A 25,581-nucleotide genomic window follows, 5' to 3' on the forward strand; every position below is an offset into this window, starting at 1 on the left:
CGGTCTTAAGAAGCATTTGGTGGAGGGTACTCCTCATGAGAAGATTTTACCCTCCTTGTCAGTAATAGTTGAAGCTGTTGCTTTCTTAGCAGATGCAGCCTCAGAAAGCCTCAGATTTGCAGCTAAAGGGGCCCATACACCTAACGATCACTGAGATCGAATATGCTGTGAAATCATTGTGCAAATGCTGACAGAACGATCGATTTCTGTCTGAAATCAGTCGTTCCCGTCAATCTGTCCATGCAGAAGATTTTGCTCGATCGCCGGTGGGTCGGGAGTGCGTTGATAGCGGCGTTCGAATGCCCGACGACCGACGCTAGCTGCAATACATTACCTGCTCCGCCGGCGCGTATCCCCTGGTCTCCACTGTCTTCTTCTCCGCGCTGGGCTCCGGTCTGGCTGGCTTCACTGAACTTCCTTTCCCGGCTGGAAGTTTAAACAGTAGAGCACCTTCTACTGTTTAAACTTCCCCCGGACAGCAAGTTCAGTGAAGCTGTAGTCCTGGAGCCCGGAGCGGAGAAGAGACAGTGGAGACCAGGGGGACTGGCGCCGGTCGTATCAGGTAATGTATGCAGGGGGGCGGCAGCTTCACAGATTGTGATCGGATTCATGCTGAAATCTATTCACAATCTATTTGCAGTAAAGGCAGCCATACGATCCCTCTCTGATCAGATTCGATCGGAGAGGAATCTATCTGTTGGTCGATCTGATGGCAAATCGACCAGTGTATGTCTACCTTAAGACTGACTTGATCAATTCAGCCCGCAGGGCTATTTGGAAAGGTGACTTGGGTTCCAAGCATAAGCTGTGTGCAATGGAATTCCAGGGCGTATTACTTTTGGAAAGGATCTGGAAGCAGTACTTGAGAGATCCAGGCCCAAAAATTCCCAGGTAAGAAAAGAAACTAGTTCGTAAGCCCTTTCAGAACAGAGGTCCTTACCAGAACAAAAGAACTGGGGGGGGGGGGGGGAGAAAGTCCAGAAAGTGGACCTATAACTCCAGTAAAGGAGAGTCTGCCTTCTTGTTCAACAAAACAAGAAATCCAAGTACTCCCAAGCCTGACAAATGCTAGAGAAGGGGTACAGTTCAAAATTTCGGTCCCGACCTCCCCCCAAGCAAAGGACCCCAAGGAGGGTACCAGTAGGTAGCTGCAATACATTACCTGCTCCGCCGGCGCGTATCCCCTGGTCTCCACTGTCTTCTTCTCCGCGCTGGGCTCCGGTGTGGCTGGCTTCACTGAACTTCCTTTCCCGGCTGGAAGTTTAAACAGTAGAGCACCTTCTACTGTTTAAACTTCCCCCGGACAGCAAGTTCAGTGAAGCTGTAGTCCTGGAGCCCGGAGCGGAGAAGAGACAGTGGAGACCAGGGGGACTGGCGCCGGTCGGATTAGGTAATGTATGCAGGGGGGCGGCAGCTTCACAGATTGTGATCGGATTCATGCTGAAATCTATTCACAATCTATTTGCAGTAAAGGCAGCCATACGATCCCTCTCTGATCAGATTCGATCGGAGAGGAATCTATCTGTTGGTCGATCTGATGGCAAATCGACCAGTGTATGTCTACCTTAAGACTGGCTTGATCAATTCAGCCCGCAGGGCTATTTGAAAAGGTGACTTGGGTTCCAAGCATAAGCTGTGTGCAATGGAATTCCAGGGCGTATTACTTTTGGAAAGGATCTGGAAGCAGTACTTGAGAGATCCAGGCCCAAAAATTCCCAGGTAAGAAAAGAAACTAGTTCGTAAGCCCTTTCAGAACAGAGGTCCTTACCAGAACAAAAGAACTGGGGGGGGGGAGAAAGTCCAGAAAGTGGACCTATAACTCCAGTAAAGGAGAGTCTGCCTTCTTGTTCAACAAAACAAGAAATCCAAGTACTCCCAAGCCTGACAAATGCTAGAGAAGGGGTACAGTTCAAAATTTCGGTCCCGACCTCCCCCCAAGCAAAGGACCCCAAGGAGGGTACCAGTAGGGGACCACTTCAGGGGGTTTTACTCAAAGGTGTTCATAATCAAAAAACCTTTACGAAAGTTTAGGATGATTTTAAATCTGAAATCTCTGAACCCTTACATTGTGGAGAAACACTTCCGCATGGAGAGCATCGCCTCTGTCCGAAATCTGATATGGCCCGGCGCCTTTATGGCGACTATCGATCTCAAAGACGCGTATATGCATTTACCGATTCATCCTCGGTACCAAAGGTATCTAGGATTTGCAGTCCGGTTTGGCGACAGTTTGCCACCCTCAGTACCGAGCTCTTCCTTTCGGAATATCCTTGGCCCCGATGATATTTACGAAGATTGTAGCAGAGGCAGCGGCCTTGCTCCATCTCCACAATGTAAGGGTTCTCCCGTACCTAGACGACTTTTTATTTCTAGCAGACTCTGTAGCGGACTTGCACAGGGATCTAAATTAGGTCCTTTCGGACCTGGGGTGCCTGATGAGCAAGGAGAAGTCCAACTTGCTTCCAACCAAAAATTTAATTTTCCTAGGACTACTGTGGGACACAAAACAGGAGAAAGTGTTTCTTTCACAGGACAAGGCAGCAAAATTGCTGGTAAGATTGCGACAGTTCAGTTCAGATCAGAGCAGACAGTGTCAATCAGGGAGGTTATGTCGCTATTAGGACTGACGTCAGCCATTCCAGTGATAGAGTGGGCCCAGGCTCACACTCTGACACTACAGACTTGGCTACTGAGCACTTGGGACAGCACACAGGCTTCACTGGACAGACAGGTTATAGTTCCAGACTATGTGTTGGAGTCCCTGACATGGTGGGAGAATCCTCACAGACTGCAGTTAGGACGACAGTGGGTGCAGAGATCTCCCCTAAAGGTCTTCACGGATGCCAGCAGTTGGGGTCGGGGGTGCACTGTTAGGAGCATCAGGTTCAGGGGAAATGGTTCATGGAAATGCAGGTCCGATCTTCAAATTACAGGGAGTTGTTAGCGGTGCAGGTGGGTCTGCTCTCTCTAGCCCTCACATTCTGAACAAGGTGGTCATTGTATTTTCTGACAATATAGTAACTGTATCGTATCTCAGAAAACAGGGAGGTGCCAGGGTACAGGACCTCAGAATGTTAGCGTTAGAGGTGATCTCTTGGGCAGAGAACAATTTGTTTTCTCTTACAGCAGCTCACATTCAGGACAAGCTGAACAGATGGGCATACTCGCTCAGCAGAACGCCAATAGAGTCAGAGTGGGAACTAAACCAGGAGGTATTCAACTTACTAGTTCAGAAATGGGGACTACCTATACCAGACCTGTTCGCAACTCTGGCCAACACAAAGTTGACAGATTATTGCTCCCTTCATCCTGCCTCCCCATCCAACAGACTGGATGCGCTATCAGTATCATGGCCACAGGGACTACTGTACGCCTTTTCCCCCATTCAATCTAATCCTGAAAGTGCTGAAATGCATAGACGCCTCAAACTCCCAAATAATGTTCATAGCCCCTTGGTGGCCGAGGAGAGCATGGTTCCCCTTTGTACAGAGACTAGCTCTGAGGGGTCCATGGCATCTGGGGTCCAGATCAGACCTTCTATTTCAGGGGAATCAAATCCACCCGAATCCAGACCAGTTCAAGTTGACGGCATGGATCCTGAGTGGCAAATCCTGAGGAGACGGGTTTTCAGACAGTGATTGCAACTCTGATCAAATGTAGGAAGCCTAATACGAGGCAAATCTACTGTAAAGTTTGGAATGTTTTTTGTTCTTGGAAGCAAAGGAAGAAAGTGCGCTCTAACGGGTTACGTTACATTTTGGAGTTCCTCCAGGATGGAGTAGATTTAGGTTTATCGGCCAGTACACTGCGAGTACAGGTGGCTGCTCTTTCGGTTTTTCTTAAACAACTTTCGGCAGAAATTCACGTTACAAATTTTTTGAAGTCAGTGACTAGGTCACAACCGTCGCCATCAAAACTCGTGCCTCCTTGGGATTTGTCCAAAGTTCTCAACTTCCTTATGTCCAGTGCCTTTGAACCTCTTGCTGAGGTATCTTTAAGAAATTGAATACTTAAAGTCAGGGCTGTGGAGTCTGAGTCGTGGAGTCGGGCAATTTTGGGTGCCTGGAGTCGGAGTCGGGGAAAAAATGCACCGACTCTGACGCCTAATGAATTTGTAACTGTAATTAAAATAGAAAATATGATAAAATGTTCTATTTCTCAGATAGTAGTCATTAAAAATAATGTATATATACAGTAATAGCTGTGCTTAGTCCACAAAAATGAAATAAACTAATCAAAATTAGTTACTTGTGCTGCTTCAATAAAGCAGTCCCCATATTTTTAAGGTCAGATATACATATCTGATTGTGACTGTATATATGATGTGTACACAGGAATCTCTTCTATATACTAAATAACATCTATGCTGTAAGAATAAAGCCTGATGTGTAGCCGTGTCACTAATAGAGATGGTCAATGAGATGGAAATAATTCTGCATCGATTCTGATTTATGCAAATGTATGCACTCCCTTTGCTGATGAAATCAAATAATTTGATATGTTGTTAAAATTTGGTTTGGTGACTACAAATTAAAGGGTAACTGAGACGGATGAAAAGTAAAGTTTTATACATACCTAGGGCTTCCTCCAGCCCCCTTCAGGCTAATCAGTCCCTTGCTGTCCTCCACCACCCGGATCTTCTGCTATGAGTCCTGGTAATTCAGCCAGTCAGCGCTGTCCGGCCGCATGCCGCTCCCACAGCCAGGAACATTCTGCACCTGCGCAATAGTGCTGCACAGGTGTAGTATGCTCCTGGCGGCGGAGTGTGTGCATGCACACTACGCCCGACTGGCTCAAGTACCTGGACTCATAGCAGAAGATCCAGGTGGTGGAGGAGGACAACGAGGGACTGATTATCCTGAAGGCAGCTGGAGGAAGCCCCAGGTATGTATAAAACTTTAATTTCATCTCTCTCAGGTTTACTTTGTTACACAGTAGTACTATACTCTACATATGCACTCCCCACAGAGCTGCAGGGAATCCACTGAGAATGCTGTGCACATTGAACACAGAGGTGTTGTCTGTTTACAATCTCCTCATTCCCCTGCAGAGTACCTGCACATCATTCTTACATGATGTACCCACACTTACATTGCCAAGGGCCTGATAGATGTTCTTTGTTCCGGTTTGTACCTTTTACAAGTACTCTTACCAAGGACTAGTTTTAGTCTAAAGGGAATAAATATAGTAGTCTACATATCCTTCTCACTTCAGTTGTCTTGTAAAATTCCTAAGCGTTGGCAGTTAAAAGACGAATTTCATGTTACATACTTTTAATCAACAAAATTGTAATATGCAAATTAGGGAAGTCTGAGTCGAGGAGTCTGAGTCGGTGGAATCCTAAACTGAGGAGTCGGAGTCGGTGGATTTTTGGACCGACTCCACAGCCCTGCTTAAAGTTGCATTTCTGGTAGCCATTACAACGGCCAGGAGAGTGAGTGATATCCAGGCCCTGTCCATCAAAGAACCATATGTGATCATCCACTATGATAAGATCATTTTCAAACCTGATCGTTCCTATCTACCTAAAGTTGCATCCGCATTCCACAGGTCTCAGGAAACTGTTCTACCATCTTTTTCAACAAATCCAAAGAACGACAGAGGTGGCATTAAATAGTTTGGATGTACGTAGAGAAGTTCTGACATATTTAGAAAGAAATAAGCTGTGGCGGAGAAGTAGTCCGTTGTTTGTAGCATTCGCAGGCAAGCATAAGGGGCTACAGGTATCTAAAAATTCGATATCCAGATGGATCAAGGATCTCATAACTCTAATTTATAGAGTCAGGTTTGAATACCCCGATTGGTGTTAACGCACACTCTATCTACATCGTGGGCAGAGAAATCGGGCGCCTCACTCGAACAGATCTGCAGAGCCGTGACTTGGTCTGGTCATGCGACCTTTGTCGAGCACTACCGAGTGGAACTCCTGTCAAGCCAGTATCAAACATTCGGTCGCAAAGTGCTTCAAGCTGTGATCCCTCCCTGAGGTAAGATTTCTCGCTGATCTCTCGGGGGGAAGCCATCCTGAAGGACGATGAGAGAAGGACCCGGCTACTTACCGGTAGTAGGGTTTCGACGAGTCCTTCAGGATGGCTTCCGCAACCCACCCTTTACTAATATTACTATATGTTCATGTACGTTATGTATATGGGTGTAGGTTTCTCTTGTATGAAACTAGTGTGGTAAAGTGGAGGGGGAGCTTATATGGGCTGGGGCCTGATTAGTTAAATTATTTAATTATTGCCTGTTTCCTTTAGGGGTGGGTCAGTCTCCTCTCGGGAGGAAGCCATCCTGAAGGACTCGTCGAAACCCTACTACCGGTAAGTAGCCGGGTCCTTTTGTACATCATGCAGCTAGCACTTGGCTAGCTACATGTGCTTACCGATTGCCGCCTCTCCCCCCTGATCGCCGCAATTGGCGGCGTTATGCGTAACTACCCCCCTCGGCCCCCCCTGGAGCCAGCGCTGGCGCAGACTCTTCCATTACCACTAGGCGTCGCTATGGCGAGGATCGGGACTGCGCATGACGTCATGTCCGATCGTCGCCATAGTGACAACCGAAGCTGAATGAAGAAGTTACGGCTCTCGCTGTATCCCGGAGCGGTAAATATAGCCGGCGGCCCCCCCGTATATATTACCTGATCCGGCCGGCGCGAGTCCCCTGGTCTCCGCTGTCTCTTCCCTGCTTTGGGCTACAGCTTCACTTTACTTCCTGCCGGGAGAAGTTTAAACAGTCTACTGTTTAAACTTCCTGTCGGGACAGGAAGTAAGTGAAGCCAGCCGGAGCCCAGCGCGGAGAAGGGACAGCGGGGACACGCGCCGGTGGAACAGGTAATGTATTGCCGCTAGCGTCGGTCGTCAGACATTCGAACACAGCTATTGACGCACTCCCGACCCGCCAGCAAACCAGCAAAATCTTCTGCATGGACGGATCGACGGGAACTATTGATTTCAGTCGGAAATTGATTGTTCGGTCAGCGTTTGCGCAACGATTTCACAGCAGATTCGATCACAGTATGGGCCCCTTTAGGCTGTAACAAAACAAAATGTGGAAAAAGTGATCCGCTGTGAATACTTTCCGGATACACTGTAAATTAAGTCTAAACCAAAGAAAAAAACTGTCCACAGACTGCTTGTTACTGCTTCATTGCTTTGTCAGCTACTAACTGGTGCATGCTTGCTTAGTTTAATTGTTTAACCAGTTTTGGTTCCTGGACATAAGTCTTACGTCCAAATTGGCTAGACTACAGGTTCCTGGACGCGAGACTTATGTCCAGCCATAAAAACCGGTTGCGCGTGTGCACGCTGTATAGATGCATCAAAATGTTGTTGCCTAGCAATGCATCTATACTGCACTGGGGTCTCCAAACTGTGCACCCTAGCGATCTCATGCGATCGTTACAGACACACAGCCTGGCGATAATGGTAGGCTACATGCCCAACTAGTGATAAAATAACAGAAAATTGTATACTCACCTAACGGTAATTTTCCTTTCCATGTGCATCCATGGCAGCATACATATGGGTTAAGCCCCACCCCTACCAATTAACAGGACCTTAGCTATAAAAGAAAGTGACCCCTAGCGAGCAGCATTCTCATTGACTAGCCGAACCGGAGAACAGCAAAAAGTCAACAAAAGGAAAGGGAGGGAAATCCCTATGCTGCCATGGATGCACATGGAAAGGAAAATTACCGTTAGGTGAGTATACAATTTTCTGTTTTCCATATGCCTCCATGGCAGCATACATATGGGATTTAACTAGCAGAAAAAAAGTAAGGGTGGGACAAGACTTGCTGACCAAAAATAATTTCAATTAAGGCTTTAACAGATTCAGAAATAACTCTTTCTAAATTAAACTGAAGCGGAGGCTGCTGGATTGACTCTGAAATGGGCAATGAAAGTATGGACAGAGGACCATTGGCAGCCTGGGGAATCTTTGCCCGGAAAGCGAAGGTGGCACAGGGGACAGCTGAGAAAAGTGCACTGTGATGCCACCCAGAGGGACAAGGTCAAAAAACCCTGATAATAGGCTAGCCTTAATAAAAGGCTTTGTTGATTCATTTGAGCCATGAAGAGATCTTTTGAGTTTGATGTTAGCTGGCTCTTTCTCAGACCTGATGGAATTATGAAGAGCTATTCTGATTTCCTGAAGCTCCCTTGTTACATTCACATAGGCTCTAAGGGTTCTTGCAACATCTAGAACATGCAGATCAGAGGAATTTGTATCCATAAAAGATGTCACTGTCCGATCCTGGTTAAAGGGAAGCCCGGAAGTGAAGTGCTGTAGTGGTCTCAAAACTACTGAGTAGAATGTCAAGAATGAGCCCCTAGATCCTGGAGCTCGGAAACTCTTCTGTCCGAAGAGATAGCGACTAGAGGCATAGTTCTAAAAGTTAAGTCTCATTTCCTGCAGTCTTCCACTGGGTCAAAAAGAGGTCTTGCTAGGTAACTGAGAACCTGCGCAGTTCCCACTTTTGAAAAAGGTTGCAATTAGGATGCTTGTTTTTGGTGGCAGCCTTCATAAATTGCACTATTAGAGGGTGAGAGACCCAGCAGTGATCCGTCAAAGCAGAGATAGCAGAAGCCTGCACTTTGAGAGTGCGAGCCAATTGTTTTTCTAGGCCAATCTGGAGGAAGCTAAGAATATGTTGTGCTGGTGGAGCCATTGGATCAAAATCATTTACCGGAGCAATTGTGAAAAAACATTTTCCAGTTTGTGGTAGTTTTCCCTGCTTTTAGCAGTGCGTTTATCAATTATTCTGAGTTTACCAGGTCTCTAAGCTTCCTCCCACAATCCTTAAACCATTAAATTAAGGGATTGAGGAGACAGATGATAAATTGAGTCCTGGGACAGGGGGTTTGGTCTGACTGAAATAGGAATAGGAGGTTCCAACTTCAGGCTCCAAATTAGAGGGACTCATGGCTGGCATGGCCAAAATATACCCACCTCCAGGAGTACAACTTGTTCTAGGAGGAGTCTCCTCAGAATTTTGAAGATAAGTGGAGTTGGAGGAAAAAAACAGAGACCATTCAGAAATTCCAGGTGTTGCCAGAGCACCCTGAGCCCTTGAATGTGGGGGCGAATCTCCTCGAGCTGGCATTTAGTTGATGTAGGTTACCATCAGGTCCACCTACCCAATGGTCACAGATCACTCTGGATATATTTTAGTGAGTGGCCACAAGCTATTGCCTCAGTCCCCTTGATTGAGAAAATCTGCCGCAGAGTTCTGAGGCCCTATGAGATAAACTGCCATGATGCTGCAGAGATTGCTCTCTGCATTGGAGATAAATATTGCTGACCTCTAACATGAGGAACAGACTCCTTGTGTCCCTCTGCTACCTGATATCAAAGACTGACGTCTAATCCCAGTGATGGCTGAAGGTCTGAAGCACCATATAAGCCACCCTGTGTTTGAGTATATTTGCAGTGATCGATCAGCTTTGTTTTGACTATTTTACCTAGGCTAATACGACCTGTAGACATGTCAAACCATGCTTGCATCTTTATGGCTGAACGATTGGTTAATAGTTGTTGAGCTTGTGTTTAGCCACCACCGCAGACAGTCTCATAGTGGGAGTGAGAAGGATGGTCTGAGAGTAACTCTAGTGGTTTCATTGATGGAGAAACCCTAGTTGGAATGGGCAGATGTGCCAGTGAACCCATTTGACCATCTGGATTGTAGATGACGAAGTGCCCAGGAGGTGTATACAACACCTCGATTAATGAATATAGTATGATAATCAGCACTCGCGAACTTTTGCCAGCAATTTTCTCATCTGGTTACTGCATTGGATATAGATTGGAATCTTGCTCCCGGAAAGATTAGGTCCTCAGGAGTGAGGTGGCTTTCCTCCTTGTTTGTTAACCAGCCAAAGACAGACAGTGTTTGAAGAAGAATCTGTTGCTAACGCAGTAGAGCCTTGGGATCTGAGGCTAGCAACAAAAGATTGTATAAATAGTGATAAAGTCCTAACTTTGCTTTCGCAACTGAGCCACCAGACACACTAGTACCAAAAAAGGTTGTCATGGCTGTGATAATGTCGAGAAGGAGGATGGTTACTGGAGAAGAATGTTACCAACTGCATGGTGGAAAGAAGTTTGAGATAATGAATGTATCTGCCAAGTCTATTGAATATATTCAGTTCTGTAAGGGAATGGCTGGTCCATTCATTTGTTGTAACTCCATCTTGAATGTTTTTAGAAAGATGAAGATTTAGGAATTTCAGATCCAGTACTGAACGCAGATCACCTGACTTCTTTACAATGAAGAGAGGAGAGTAGACTTCCTGAAAGCGCTCCTCTTCTGGAACCAACATAACAGCCGTTTTCTGCAACGAGTCATGAATGTAAAAGAGCAGGTCTCTGTATAGACAAAGTGACTGAGTTGTGGAGTGAACTTGCACATTCAAGAAAAACCGAACCACTCTGTACCTGTGGCCCACTCGTCCTTAATTGTTTTTGTCCAGATAATACAGAACTGCTGAAGTCTTGCAGCTACTATCTGGACTTCAGAATTTTCAATAGGACTCTGCGCTGACTGCTTTGTGAGCTTATGGAGATTAGCATGTGAAGTTTGCCAATTCCTATGGTCTGGTCTTTCCTTCCGCAATGTCTTCTCACCTTTGGTATAATACCAGCCTTGGTGACTGTTGGTTGCCAGATCCAACTTGTTACTAAAAAGATTTCTTCCATCAAACAGAATTTTAAGCACATTTTGTTGGAAGCTGGGATCAGCAGACTAGATTTTTTTTTTTTTTTAACAGGCCAATTCACTGTCATGCAAAAAGCCTGGCATATTAAGTGGACTGGACAAAATCTATAGCCGCTTCCCTAATAAACAATAAATAAATAGAGACAATATGAAAGTTCTCTAAGCTGCCAGGATAGAATCAGAATCCTTGTCCACTTCCGTGGCAACTGAAGATAGAGCCAGGGCTGGTTTACATGCCCCTCCAGTAGTGGTATACACCATCGTTAAATCTATATCAAGTTTATGGTCTAGGACATCTTAAAAAGTAATCAAGACTTTTAACCTTACATGGCATGCAAGACACATGACTGACATGTCCACCATGGAAGCGAATGCTAGGACTGGAGAATTTTCTTGAAGAAAAAGGATGATGTTTGGAAAGTCTGCTTTTTCAGAAAGGACTTTCTCCTTACCTTTTCTCATTCATCTTTATTTTATCTCTTTTAAGACAGAAAAGGAGAATGATAATTATTTCAGATGTTTCTTAGCCTGGAGAAGGGTTTCCTCTTCCCAGTGAATGGCTTCACAGATGGTTTGGATAAAGGAGAAATAGAAACCAGATATCTGTATGCTCACTCTCATTGGATTCCTGCTAAACCATAGATGATTGAGGATATTCAGTATCTTCATTGATTTGCTGGGAGGACGCTTGGGGACCAAAGAGCCTACATAGGAGTCCATTGATTCCTGGACAGCCTGCTTTATCATCTTGGATGTGTGCATTTGGTGGAACTCTGGCTCTTTTCCCATCTGGTGGAAACAGATCTACTTTACTGATTTCCCTGGCATGGTTCTGTCGCCACAAGCCCAGCAATCTGGGGGGCTATGGTGCCTTTAACTGGGACCTGATCCTCCAGTTCCCAGGCAGATTTACCTGCTCCTTGAGCAGGATCCTGAGTGATGATATAAAGATCTTAAAGCAGGATCTCAAATGATGACAAAGAACCAATGTCCTAGAACTGTGGTGGGAACTTGCCCTCCTTTGTTCTCTTCTTCCTGAGCTTGTATATAAAAAAGTACAGCCCATTTATGGAAGGTGTGCTCTTTTTTTTGTAGAAAAGCGGGGTCACTTACCTGTATGTCTCTTACCTATTGACCTTAGAATTATCTGTTTCTGGCACAGTGTGATCCAGAATGCAGTCCAACGGACCGCAAGAGATGAAATAAGTAAGATAAGAGGTACATGGAAAGTAGCAGATTAATAAGAAATCAGATAATACTTTCATGCAAGGAATGCTATGTCATTTATATTGCACATAGTACACAATACTGTTCATATAACTGTTTATGAGAATGGCAGATGGTAAAATATAGTACATAGTGCTACCAAGATACTTGGAACAACTTACCTCCTCCTGCAGCTTGAGAAGCATAACATCAGAGGGACAGCAAATAATAGTGCCTTTACCTTTAAGCCAGACATATAGGGAGGTAGTGTTGCAGCCAGCACAGTCCTGTGTGTATCCAGCCTTGTGAGAGGAGGGGAGGAGAGCTCAGCTGTAAGGAGATCTCTGCTGTGTCCAGAGCAGGGATTGGAGAGCAGTTACTGCAAACACTTCCTGGTCTGATGGCTGTGCATTCCAAGCTGGAATGCACTCTAAGCCATGTGCTTCAGAGGCTTTCACTGTGAGACAGGTGAGTGGAATCACACTGAATACCCAGCAGGAGAGGCCGAACTATGCACCACTAACCTGTGCAACTGCAGACAGCAAGGGAAAAAAAAGGTGAGAAGGATCACACTGTGCTCTGCAATCGTATTTAAAGAGACTCTGTAACAAATTTTTCAGCCTTAGTTCTTCTATCCTATAAGTTCCTATGCCTGTTCTAATCTGCTCTGGCTTACTGCAGTCTTTCCTAACTGCACTGTCTCTGTAATAAATCAATGTATCTTTCCTCTGTCCTGTTTGTCGGGCTAAAGCTTGATTGTGTGGAATGTGCAGGGCTGCTTGTGATTGGTAGAAGTGATACACACCCTCTGCAGGCCCCCTGCACACTCTGAATGACTCACACACTATGCTTAGCTGAGCCTATTAGAAGCTGGTTAGTTTGTTTGTAAACACTGCCTAAAACTGTTAATTACAAGCCAGGATTGCAGCAGGGAGTGGCAGAAACAGCACAGAGGGGCACAGGAGAAAATAATGAATAGAATGGTATGCTTTTTATTGTAAGAATATTAGAGTACAGATTCTCTTTAAGTCATGCAGAGCAGCCATAAAGGGGGGAAAAGATCATTTAGATCAAGCTCCCACCATCACCCCAGATATAAGGTCCCTGAATAATTTGACATTTAGTCATGACAACAGGGCTGCGACCAGGAGAGGCTGAACCTGGCCGGAACGCCGCAGGAATGTCGGCGAGGTAAGAGTAAAATAAAAATAAATAGCGATGAAACACTAAGGAACCTGTTCGGAGGTGAGGACAAAAATGAGAATGCTGCTCGCTAGGGGTCACTTTCTTTTATAGCTAAGGTCCTGTTAATTGGTAGGGGTGAGGCTTAACCCATATGTATGCTGCCATGGAGGCATATGGAAATTGCATATATGGTATAATTTTAAGCGGGATGAGACAAATAAAGCAGTTTGAGTTTTTTTTTTAAAGCTGTGGCACTTGCCATGTAGCAGTAAGGAAGGGGGAAACAAGCCCAGAATGCTTTGAAAAATAAACAATATCAATTTGATGGCATAAGAAATACAAAGTTATTGCTGTATCAAAAGCTGATATGCTGAAACTGTCAGGAACCTTAAAGTGGACCCAAATTAAAAATACAAGATTTCAGGAATAAAATCTATTTTCTAAATTATAATAATAACTAGCAGCCTTTTTTCAGCTGCATGATGACAAATATAAAATATTTTACATTTATTGGAGAAACCCCTCCCTTCCTTTCATATTGCCGGGTCAGAATCAGGCAAAATGCTGGAGTAGGTAGTGTCTGGCAATGGAGGAATTGCTAATGGCTGCCACCTGTATAACCCTAGTTATGAAAAGAGAAGGGTGAAAAGCATACACTGAAATGCTCATAGGCTTGAAGGAGTGTTTATTTATCTTTGTATGTGTCAGAGTGGTGCAACTAAATAAATATTTTGAATAAAAAAAAGTTTGGTTTGGGTCCGCTTTAAGGGGTAAAAACTCCAGAACCTGAAATGGTTAGGAAAGAAATACATAAAACATGAATAGAAAGCAATGGAGATTAGTACTGTGAATGCAGAATTGCCTTAAGTATTTTTATTTGTTTTTTTTATACTCCTGAACAGCATTTTATTTTTGATTTAAAAAAAAAAAAGGTTTAGTGATTATATCACCCTAACAAGGATAAGTAGTCTTTCATAGTTGATATATGATTTTTATCTTTAAAGCCAGTGTTTTATTTTCAAATGTCTACATCTGTTAAGTGTGCTTAATTTTGGTTTCCTCAGGATGAGTCCAAGCCGCCATACTCGTATGCTCAGCTCATCGTTCAGGCAATCTCCTGTGCGAAAGATCGTCAGCTCACATTAAGTGGCATTTATGCCCATATTACCAAGCATTATCCATACTACAGATCTGCTGATAAAGGTTGGCAGGTAAGTGTGACGTGCTTTGCCTGACCCCCCTCTCCCTTTCATATTCGTAACACTAGCATGCTAAATATGACCCGCTATGCGTAGTTTGCTCAGCCCCGCCATAACACACAGTCAAGCAACAAGGGGAAAAAAAAGAACAAGAAAAAGAAAATGTAAGCAACCAGTAGTACTGTGGATTACAGATGATGCATAAATACCATGAAAAACAAAAGACAAACAGGAGAGATTCTCACTACAGACAAAAGGGGTTTACAAATCAAGTTAAAGGAAACCCTTGGGGGGAGAAAAAAAATGTATACATACCTGGGGCTCCCTTCAGGGTGATCTCTTCCTTACCTTCTCCCTGTGTCGCTCTGAACACGACCCCCCTCCCCCGGGAGGATGGCCTGGTACATCTGAGAAGTTGTGCTTAGTCGAGCATCGGAAGATGGCAAGGAAGCGGTTCCCCTAAAGTGGGCTGGAGGAAGCCCGAGGTAGGTATACATTCCCCCCCCCCCAATCTCTTTTATCAAATACCCTAAATATATTCATATGAAGCCATATTGGGGAAGTATGAAGCCGTATGCTGATATAGCTCTGATACCTGTGTGATTAGACAGCATACCTTGTAAGTTCAAGTTTTTTTTGTTTTTTTTTTTAACTTTCTTTTATTAACCACTTTGTCCTCCTTGACGTATAAAAACGTCAAGGAGGACATGCGTGCTCCCGCGGCCGATCGCGCGCGCACGCGCACTCCCGGCCGCGGATTCGGTAGCCCAGGAATCAATGTATCGGGCTATGGTGCCCGATCACTGATTCCTCTCCCCCGCTGAAAAAGCGACAGCTTCTCTCGGAAGTTACGCATTTTCTGAAGCTATGTCCCTCTAAGCGTACATTGTACGCTTAGAGTGACGTCATGTAAACAAACTCGAGATTGCCATCCTGTGGCCAAAAAGTAAAACTACAAGTAAAAGTAAAAAAACATTACAATACACAAATATTTCCCCAAATAAAACACTATTTATATCCCACCCTCCCAAAAATGCCCACATAAAATGTTGAATAAAAAAAAACAAAAAACATTACTATAAAAAAAAAAACCACATAAATATTCACCTAAGGGTCTAAACTTTTTAAATATCTATGTAAAGATGAAATATTTCTCTTTATTTTTTTTTCTTTTATAAGCTTGTAAATAGTGATGGATGCAAAACGGAAAAAATGCTCTTTTATTTCCAAATAAAATATTGTCGCGATACATTGTGATAGGGACATAATTTAAACAGTGAAATAACCGTGACAAATGGGCAAATACAATACGTGGGTTTTAATTATGGAGGCATGTATTATTTTAAAACTATAATGGCCGAAAACTGACAATGAATTTTTTCATTTTTTTTTCTTATTCTTACTGTTAAAATGCATTTACAGTAAGGTAGCTCTTAGCAAAATGTACCCCCCAAAGAAAGCCTAATTGGTGGCGGAAAAAACAAGATATAGATCAGTTCATTGTGATAAGTAGTGATAAAGTTATAGGCTAATGAATGGGAGGTGAACATTGCTCGGATGCATAAAGTGAAAACTACTGAGAGCTTAAGTGGTTAAAAATATTTTAGTAAAATATAAGAACAACATGAAGATCATCTCTTAAGTATCAATATGAACTTATACAATGCATATGATCTTCAGAATATAAATACAATTGGTTTGTGCTAAAGTCCTCTCAGGTAATACTACAATCAAATTGCAATAAAAGTAGTCATTGTTGAAAGAATAACCAATTTATGCCTCACACTGCTATCTACTATTGTAAAACTAGACATAATGCAGATATGTCATAGCACAAACATTAATTATAATCCTTGTTAGAGATAGAATTTAAACTATACTTGACACAACTATTTATTCCTACTCCCTACTGTCATACCAATAAATGTTATTATATACATGGATATATACCGTATTTTTCGGAATATAAGACGCTCCGGCATATAAGACGCACCTACGTTTAGGGGGCAAAAATCAGAGAAAAAAAAATAAACTAATCCTAGGTGCGTCTATGGTGCAGGGGCGTCTTATGGACCCTTTCTCCCTAAACTGTCACTATCTAAGCTAAACTGCCCATCTACACCACACTACACTTCACTTCACTTACCCCTGCTGCCCACACTACACTACACTTCACTAACTAACCCCTGCTGCTGTAACCACCTACTACACTACACTACACTAACCAACCCCTTTTGCCACTACCAAATACACTACACTGGCTAAACCCTGATTAAACCTCTCACCTGATCCTGTTGCCACGATCCTCTCCTCCCCCATCTGGCTTTCTTCATCAGAGGGTGTCCGTCATTCAGGATGCAGGTCTTCAGGGTCCCAGCTGCTGCGCTCCTCTTCAGCTGCAGTCTCCTTGTCTCTTCATCCCAGGACGTCCTGTCATTCTTTTTGAAGGTCTTCAGAGCCCCAGCTCCCCGCTCTCCTCTTCGCAGCAGTCTTCATATAGACTGCAGCCTTGCTGTATACATGTGCTGCTGCCGCCATCCTTCCTAGTTACGGCGTCCTCCCTAGTTACAGCATCCTCCCCAGTTACAGCGTCCTCCCCAGTTACAACGTCCTCCCTAGTTACAGCGTCCTCCCCCCGACATCCTCCCTAGTTACAGCATCTTCCTCTGACGTACTTCCTAGTTACAGTGCCCTCTGCTGGTTGATCAGCGGCGCGCGTGTGCGTGTGACGTCAGAGGCACTGTAACTAGGCAGGACGTCTGGGAGGACGCTGTAACTAGGGAGGAGGTCGGGGGAGGACGCTGTAACTAGGGAGGACGTCGGGGGAGGACGCTGTAACTAAGGAGGACGTCGGGGAGGAAGCTGTAACTAGGGAGGACGCCGGGGAGGACACTGTAACTAGGAAGGACATCGGAGGAGGACGCCGTAACTAGGATAGATGGCGGCGGCAGCACATGTATACCACAAGGCTGCAGTCTGTACGAAGATTGCAGCGAAGAGGAGCGCGGGCAGCTGGGGCTCTGAAGACCTTCACAGTGACTGACAAGACGTCCTGGGATGAAGAGAGCCAGACGAGGAGGAGAGGATCGCGGCGACAGGATCCGGTAAGTATATTCCGGGGCCACATTTACCGCATCTTCGGAATATAAGACGCACCCACTTTTCCCCCTCATTTTTAGGGAAGAAAAAGTGCGTCTTATATTCCGAAAAATACGGTAACTATAAGACACACCTAGGTTTAGAGTTAAAAAAAAAATCAGGAAAGGAAAAAAAAAAACACTAAACCTGGCGTGTCTATGCTGTAGGGGCATTTTTTGGACCTTTCTTCCTCCAAACTGTCTTTAACCTACTCCTATCTAAGCTACACTATCCAGCTACACTACACTACCCCTGCTGCCCCCACCAGTTACATTGCATTACCCACTGCACTAGACTACACTCTACACTAACACCTTCTGCCTTCCCAGCTAAGCTACACTACATTACACTAACACCTGCTGCCCTCCCAACTAAACTACACTACACTAACATTTCAGCTTTCACCTGATCCTGCCATTGCATTCCTTTCTGCCTGCTCTGGTCATGCTTCTCCACACATTCCTCTTTTCCTCCTGCATCTTCTGATATCGTGGTACACGGCGGCCGCTTGCAGCTATACAGCTCCTGGCCTTCTTGCTGGTCGGCTCCCTACTTCTGTATTAGTGGTTCCCCATACTGCATGACCCCAGTGATACTCATGTGCCACATGTCATGCATGACCCAGTGCACGTGTGCTGATGGGGTCCTGGAGTATGGGAAAAACCACTAATGCGAAGTAGGAGCCAACCAGAAAGGTGTATAGGGGAACGCGGCCACAGTGTACCGTGATACACACACGGTGCTGCCCGTAGTTACCGGTATTTATACCCCTGGCAAATTTAGACTTAAAGTTACTTTTATTTAACCAGCAAGTAATTTTTTGGCGGGAAATGAAATGCCCTATATTCCGGCGTATAAGACGACTGGGTGTATAAGACCCCCCCCCCCAACGTTTCCAGTTATAATATAGAATTTGGGGATATACTCTCCGTATAAGACTACCCCTCTTCCAACGCACACCAAATAAAAATTAAAAAGCATCATATACTGGTGCTATGTATGAACAGATACTGGTGCTGTACTGTATGTGGTACCCAGTATATAACAGTATACAAGTGATTGACTGGTTGGATTGGTCAACTCTTCATCTCCCTAAGTGGATTGGTCAGCTCTCCTTGTCTACCTGTTTATTAGAGCGGTATGAAATAATAGATTGCACTGTACCCATAAAAATACGCCTCTTTCACCCGTTTGGCCCACCCTTGTATCCTATTTACCTCCTTCTCTGCCTCTCAGATCTCACACAAGTGCGCCTGTGCCGCTTCACTACAGTACTCGGCAGCAAGATCTGAGAGTCGGTAACAGGATAGGGTGTATCACCCGGAATCAATGACACATTGGCATATAAGACGACCCCTGACTTTTCAGGTGGTTTTCAGGGGTTAAAAAGTAGTCTTATACGCCAGAATATACAGTAGTTGGCTCCGAAAAGATAATAAAACGATGTACAAGAGGCATTATTGTGGGGAAAAAACATTTCTCTTTTATTTACATTTGAGCAAAGAATGTCCAGTTGGAAATTATTCATACCCTCCTCAATAATCAATAGAAAAGCCTTTATTGGCTATTACAGCAATCAAACATTTCCTATAATTGCAGGTCAGCTTTTTGCATGTCTCCACAGGTATTTTTGCCCATTCATCCTTAGCAATGAGCTCCACATCTTTCAGGTTAGAGGGTCTTCTTGCCATCACCCTGATCTTTAGCTCCCTCCACAAATTCTCAATTGGATTCAAGTCAGGACTCTGGCTAGGCCACTCCAAAACGTTAATGTTGTCTGCTAACCATTTCTTCACCCCTTTTGCTGTGCGTTTTGGGTCATTGTTATACTGAAATGTCCACTGGTGCCCAAGGCCAAGTTTCTCTGCAGTTTGCCTGATGATGTCATTGAGAATCCTCATGTATTGCTCTTTTTTTCATGGTGTCCTCTACTGTGATTAGGTTCCCTGGTCCATTGGCTGAAAAACACACCCAAAGCATTATGTTCCCACCACCATGTTTGACAGTGGGGATGGTGTTCTTTGGGATAAAGGCTTCTCCTTTTTTACGCCAAATGAAGGAAACGTCATTGTGACCAAACAATTCAATTTTTGTTTCATCTGACCATAACACAGAAGACCAGAGGTCTTCTTCTTTGTTTAGATGAGCATTTGCAAAGGCCAAGCAAGTTTTCGTGTGCCTTATCTGGATCAATTGAGTCTTCCTTGGTCTGCATCCGTGGAACCCAGCAGTTTTCAGTGTCCTCTGGATTGTCTTCCATATTTTCCATAGTGTGGAACACCTTGTAGTTTTTAATAATACTTTGCACTGTAGCCACTGGAACTTTAAAACCTTAAGAAATGGCCTTACAGCCCTTTCCTGACTTGTGAGCAGCCACAGTCGAACACAGTGAATCCAGCGCAGGAGACTTGGGCGCACAGGGAGCAACTTCGGCACCGTCAGAAGACGGAGCTGAAGGTACTTTTAAAACACAATAATTCAGCTTCCAGCAATTGCTAGAAGCCGAATTATTTCATTCCCCACCATCCATGGCGGCCTGGAGGGGGAATAGTATTTAACAAGGCCGGTACTTGTGCAGCAGCGGGATCAGCCATATACCGGCTGTATCCTGTGCCCAAGTCTCCCGCGCCGATTCCTCTCGTACGCGCCACTGTGCGCAGCCGCAGGTCCTCACTGAGCTCCTTTGTCTTAGCAATGACTGTCCGTAAACCAACTGCAGGGAGCTGCTGTTTTTTTACCTGTTGAGTTAATTATAACAGCTGTTCCCAATTATTCAGGGTAATTAGGATGCTTTAAAACAGCTTTGGAATGGTATCGAACTTTAGATTTTTCCTCAGACCGGGACAGTTTGTGAAGGGTATGAATACTTTTGGACTGGACACTTTTTGCTCAAATGTAAATAAAAGCTGAGATCCCAACCCCCCCCCCCCCCACACACACACACACACACACACACACACACAACCATGCCTTTTGTACATTGTCTTATTATCTTTTGGGAGACACCTATGTAATTTCCAGCCAAAAAATTACTTGCTGGCTGAATAAAAGTAACTAACAAAATTTGCCAGGGGTATGAATAATTATGGGCAACAGTGTGTGTGTGGAAAGGAAAAAAGAGATTAAATACTGCATACTGTTTCTCTCTCACCTAATGGTTGTGCATGACTGCACTAAATGCTTCAAAAATCGACCACAATGCCTGTGACTGGCTTGACGCACTAAAGTGATGTACTGTACACAGCAGAAAGAATGTTAAAAGTTTTCTTTCTCCATGTCAGTTATGCTACTGGAGCTGGCAAGAGTAATATGGCAAAGCTATATGCCTGTTGGTTTAAGATGCCACAAGATTTCCACAGTTGCCGGGGCCACTTGGTGCCTACCCGGATGGACACCACCATTATTTTGAACTTTGCACATAGGGTTGTGTATAACCAATCCAGGTGAACAAAGTTTATCTGTTAGGGTTTAAAGGACAGCTAAAGTGAGAAGAATATGGAGTTTGCCATATTTATTTTCTTTTAAGCAGTACCAGTTGCCTGGCAGCCCTGCTGATCTATTTAGCTACAGTCATGTCTGAATCACAGCAGAAAAAAAGCATGCAGCTGATCTTGTCAGATACAAATATTTCACTAAACCTGCAGTCTCTTGCACTTTTTTAAAATTTTAATTATAGGTTGCTTTTAAGGACATGTATTGCACATCACACATATTTAAAAAACACTTAACATTTAAAATACCGTTAAACCAAGTGATAAGGGGGGCAATGTAGTCCTGGCCTTGTAGTGGCCTATTTTCTGAGTGAATTTTTCCCTGAGTCAAAAATGCATATCCAGTTTATCTGTGATGCTTTAAACTTTGGTTTTGAGCTACAATTGCTTCTCCTTTGATGTGAGGTTCTACCATCAGATCAGGGGCACGTGAATGGGGGCAACTTTACTGTGCTCTGGTTGAGATTTTTTATTTTTTTATTTTTTTTGCAGTGGTGAATGTATGCCTTCACTGCCTCCCTTTCCCTACTCCCGCACAATTTATGTCTTATTATAGATAAAGTAATGCCTGCTCAAAGTATAACAGCACAGTTGTATTATACAGTGGGATGCGAAAGTTTGGGCAACTTTGTTAATCGTCATGATTAACATATAAACATGTATAAATCGTTGGTTGTTAGGATAAAAAATGTCCGTTAAATATATCATATAGGAGACAGACGCAGTGATATTTGAGAAGTGAAATTAAGTTTATTGGATTTACAGTGTGCAATAATTGTTTAAACAAAATTGGGCAGGTGCATAAATTTGGGCACCACAAAAAAGAAATATAATCGATATTTAGTAGATCCTCCTTTAGCAGAAATTACAGCCTCTAAACGCTTCCTGTAGGTTCCAATGAGAGTCCGGATTCTGGTAGAAGGTATTTTGGACCATTCCTCTTTACAAAATATCTCTAGTTCATTCAGGTTTGATGGCTTCTGAGCATGGACAGCTCTCTTTATCTCGCACCACTGATTACTGGACATTGGTCTCCAGAATCTACTAATACTGAGTGGAATCCACGCGTCCCTCAACTTTGACAAGATTCCCAGTCCCTGCGCTGGCCACACAGCCCCACAGCATGATGGAACCACCACCATATTTTACTGTAGGTAGCAGGTGTTTTTCTTGGAATGCTGTGTTCTTTTTCCTCCATGCAAAATGCCCAAATAACTCATTTTTAGTTTCATCAGTCCACAGCACCTTATTCCAAAATGAATCTGGCTTGTCCAAATGTGCTTTAGCATACCTCAAGTGGTTCTGTTTGTGCTGTGGGCAGAGAAAAGGCTTCCTCTGCATTACTCTCACATACAGCATCTCCTCGTGTAAAGTGTGCCGAATGGTTGAACGATGCACAGTGACTCCATCTGCAGCAAGATAATGTTGTAGGTCTTTGGTGCTGATCTGTGGGGTTTACTCTGACTGTTCTCACCATTCGTCACTTCTGTCTATCCAAGATTTTTTTTGGTCTGCCACTTCGAGCCTTACCTTGAACTGAGCCTGTGGTCTTCCATTTCCTAAATATATTCCTAACTGTGGAAACAGACAGCTGAAATCTCTGAGACAGCTTTCTGTATCCTTCCCCTAAACTATGATGTGAACAATCATTGTCTTCAGGTCATTTGAGAGTTGTTTTGAGACCCTCATGTTGCTACTCTTCAGAGAAAATTAAAATAAGAGGGAAACTTACAATTGACCCCTTTAAATACTCTTTCTCATAATTGGATTCACCTGTTTATGCAGGTGAGAGGTCATTGAGTTATATTTAGTTCTAAAGGTTTTAGAATCAATAAAATAACAGTGCCCAAATATATGCACCTTCCTAATTTTGTTTAAACTATTATTGCACACTTTCTGTAAATCCAATAAACTTAATTTCACTTCTCAAATATCACTGTGTGTGTCTCTTATATGATATATTTAACTGACATTTTTTATCTTAGCAGCCAAATGATTTATTCAAGAAAATCACAAAATTGCACACTTTCTGTAAATCCAATAAACTTAATTTCACTTCTCAAATATCACTGTGTGTGTCTCTTATATGATATATTTAACTGACATTTTTTATCTTAACAGCCAAATGATTTATTCAAGAAAATCATGACGATTAACACGCTTGCCTAAACTTTCGCATCCCACTGTATCTATTGTGCTGCAGAATGGAGACCATCCCTCCCCCTTAAAATCATCTTTTGGAATATACGAGGCCAGTAATCTCCATTTGAGAGATCCCTCAGGTTTCAATATGTCCATAAAGAAAAATCGCATATTCTAATCTTTCGACAGACCTATATGGATAGCTCTATGCTCAAAACCCTATGCAAACCATGGGTCAAAAAGCTTATCATTTCATACATTCCACATTCTCAAGGAGTGTCTCCGTTCTTATGAGCAAATCTCTTACTTTTAAATCCCTCAACAACCTACTCAGATGTGGATGGCAGCTATATATTAGTGCTGCTTTAGATTTTTGGGTTGGTGTACTGCATTGGAGGTATACTGTATATGCTGCCCCCCATAATACCATCTTAGAACCTGCTAAGGATTCTGCAAACAGAGCTATGCCTGCTAGTGTAGACCTATGCAACTGGGCAAACACTTTTTCTCTGCTAGAGGCGTGGAGATGGAAAATCTCAAAGACACTGATATTCTCTCACGTTTCATCAGTACACAGATCAGTTTCTAGGATAGACCACCATACCCAAACTAGATTAGCAACAGGTAATTTTTATGGGAGCTAGAGGGCACCTTTGCCTTGTTCCATTAGTTATTAACCCTTTGCCGACCGCTCCACGCCGAGCGGCGTGAAAGCGGCGGCAGCAGCCCCAGGACCGCTACACGCCAATTGGCATGAAGTCCTGGGGTTGGGCTTTGCAGGAGATCGCTCGCATCAGCTTTGCTTGAATGATAGAGCTCCGGTCCGTCATCAATCCCCCAGCGGCGATCGCCACTAGGACTGTTAAGATGTCAAAACCGCTATTTACTCTGTACAGCGCTGTGATCTAAGGCAGCGCTGTACTGGGGACAGCCGTGTTACTCGGCTGTCCCTTCTGGAGGCTCAGGAAGTGATCGGCTCTCATAGGCTGATGTCTATGAGAGCCGATCACTGTGATTAGCTGGCGGGGGGGGGGGGGGGGGGGTAATCGGGGCAAAAAAAAAAAACATTTTTATTACAAAATAAAACAAATCTTTACCAAAAAAAACAAACCACCCCAGCACTGATCAGAGCCCACCAACAGAAAGCTCTGTTGGTGGGCAGAAAAGGGGGCGGAGGGGGGAATGCCTAATTTGTAAAAAATAGCCTGGTCACTAGGGGGGTTTAAGCCCGTGGTGGTTAAGAATGATTTAGATTGAAAGCCCACTGAGGTGAGCAAGGCTGTTGGACATGATTAAAGAGCCATAATACCACTGTGGATATTATCTCCTACTCAGGTTTGTTCATTTACCAAGGTTGATTTTGGGGGAATAAGACAACACAGAACATTTTATATTGGGCTTCTCTCCTTACAGGCCCAAAGCGACAGAGCTGCAGCCACTAATGCAAACTCAGTAGGCAATAGCAGTGCTAGGGAATCCTGCAAAAAGTCTCCTTACTGAATAGGTGCTGGCTCAATGAAGGGAATCTTAACTGAGAGGGATATGGATGTTTTCTTTTAAACAATACCAGTTGCCTGGCAGTCCTGCTGATCTCCTTGGCTGCAGTGGTGGCTGAATCACTTACCTGAAAAAGCATGCAGCTAATCCAGTCTGACTCAAGTCACAGCTCCTAATCTGCATGCTTGTTGAGGGGCTGTGGCTAAAAGTATTAGGGACACAGGATCAGCAAGAGAGTCAGGAAACTGGTATTTTATAAGGTAAATTCTCAGTTTAGGTACCCTTTAATCAAACCAGACCACACAAGATGTATTTAGTTTTGCACTGTAGCCAAACTCATAACCATTCCGTGCACCATCCCTGCCACTATCTGACTTCAGCTACACTTTAGCTGAACTCAAAACTGATCCGTACACCCGTCCCCAAGTTTTCTGAGTTCAGCTGAACTGTAGTTAAATTCATAACCAGTCCATGCACCCGTCCCCAATATTATATAAATTTGGCTGCAATTAAGCCAAAATTTTATTCTAATCTGTGTGCTCGACTTTATCGTAGCCAAGCAGCAGCACCCAAAACGGCCGGCCTATCATAGTCTGGATAAACTGTAGTGGAATTAATAACTGATCCATGTTTTCAGCTCTATCATAGTTAATTACCCACTCACAAAAAAAAACATTTGGGGCCCCACAGCTACTAATTTGCATTTTGAATGATAGAGGTGGTGAGTAGCACCAAAATCACCTGCTTCCTTACCTCCTTTTTGGTATTACGCTTGAGTCTTAAAGAGGAACTGTAACCAGGGATGCTCTCCAGATTAATTCCAAATGGATTTCATTCGGAATTCATCCAGATAATAATTATTGCACCTGATGTGGCTGGTGAGCGGGGGTTACACTTACACAGCAGTTGTCTTCTTTAATCCGTCCCACAGCGCGTTCCAAGCCGCGTCACGTGACTACCACGCTTCCTCCTTTAACCCGAAAGTAGTCACGTGACTCGGCTTGGAACAC

General features: G+C 43.9%; 1 protein-coding gene across 1 annotated transcript in view; it reads left to right on the top strand.

The window, feature by feature from the left end:
• Positions 1-25,581, top strand: part of FOXK1 (forkhead box K1) — a 151,237-nt gene that overhangs the window by 72,131 nt on the left and 53,525 nt on the right. Inside the window, exon 4 of the mRNA XM_068244904.1 lies at positions 14,169-14,315. Coding sequence (XP_068101005.1) covers positions 14,169-14,315 — 147 coding nt within the window. The remainder of the gene's footprint in view (positions 1-14,168; positions 14,316-25,581) is intronic.

Source organism: Hyperolius riggenbachi, chromosome 7 (assembly GCF_040937935.1).
Source record: "Hyperolius riggenbachi isolate aHypRig1 chromosome 7, aHypRig1.pri, whole genome shotgun sequence".
Taxonomy (NCBI): Eukaryota; Metazoa; Chordata; class Amphibia; order Anura; family Hyperoliidae; genus Hyperolius; species Hyperolius riggenbachi.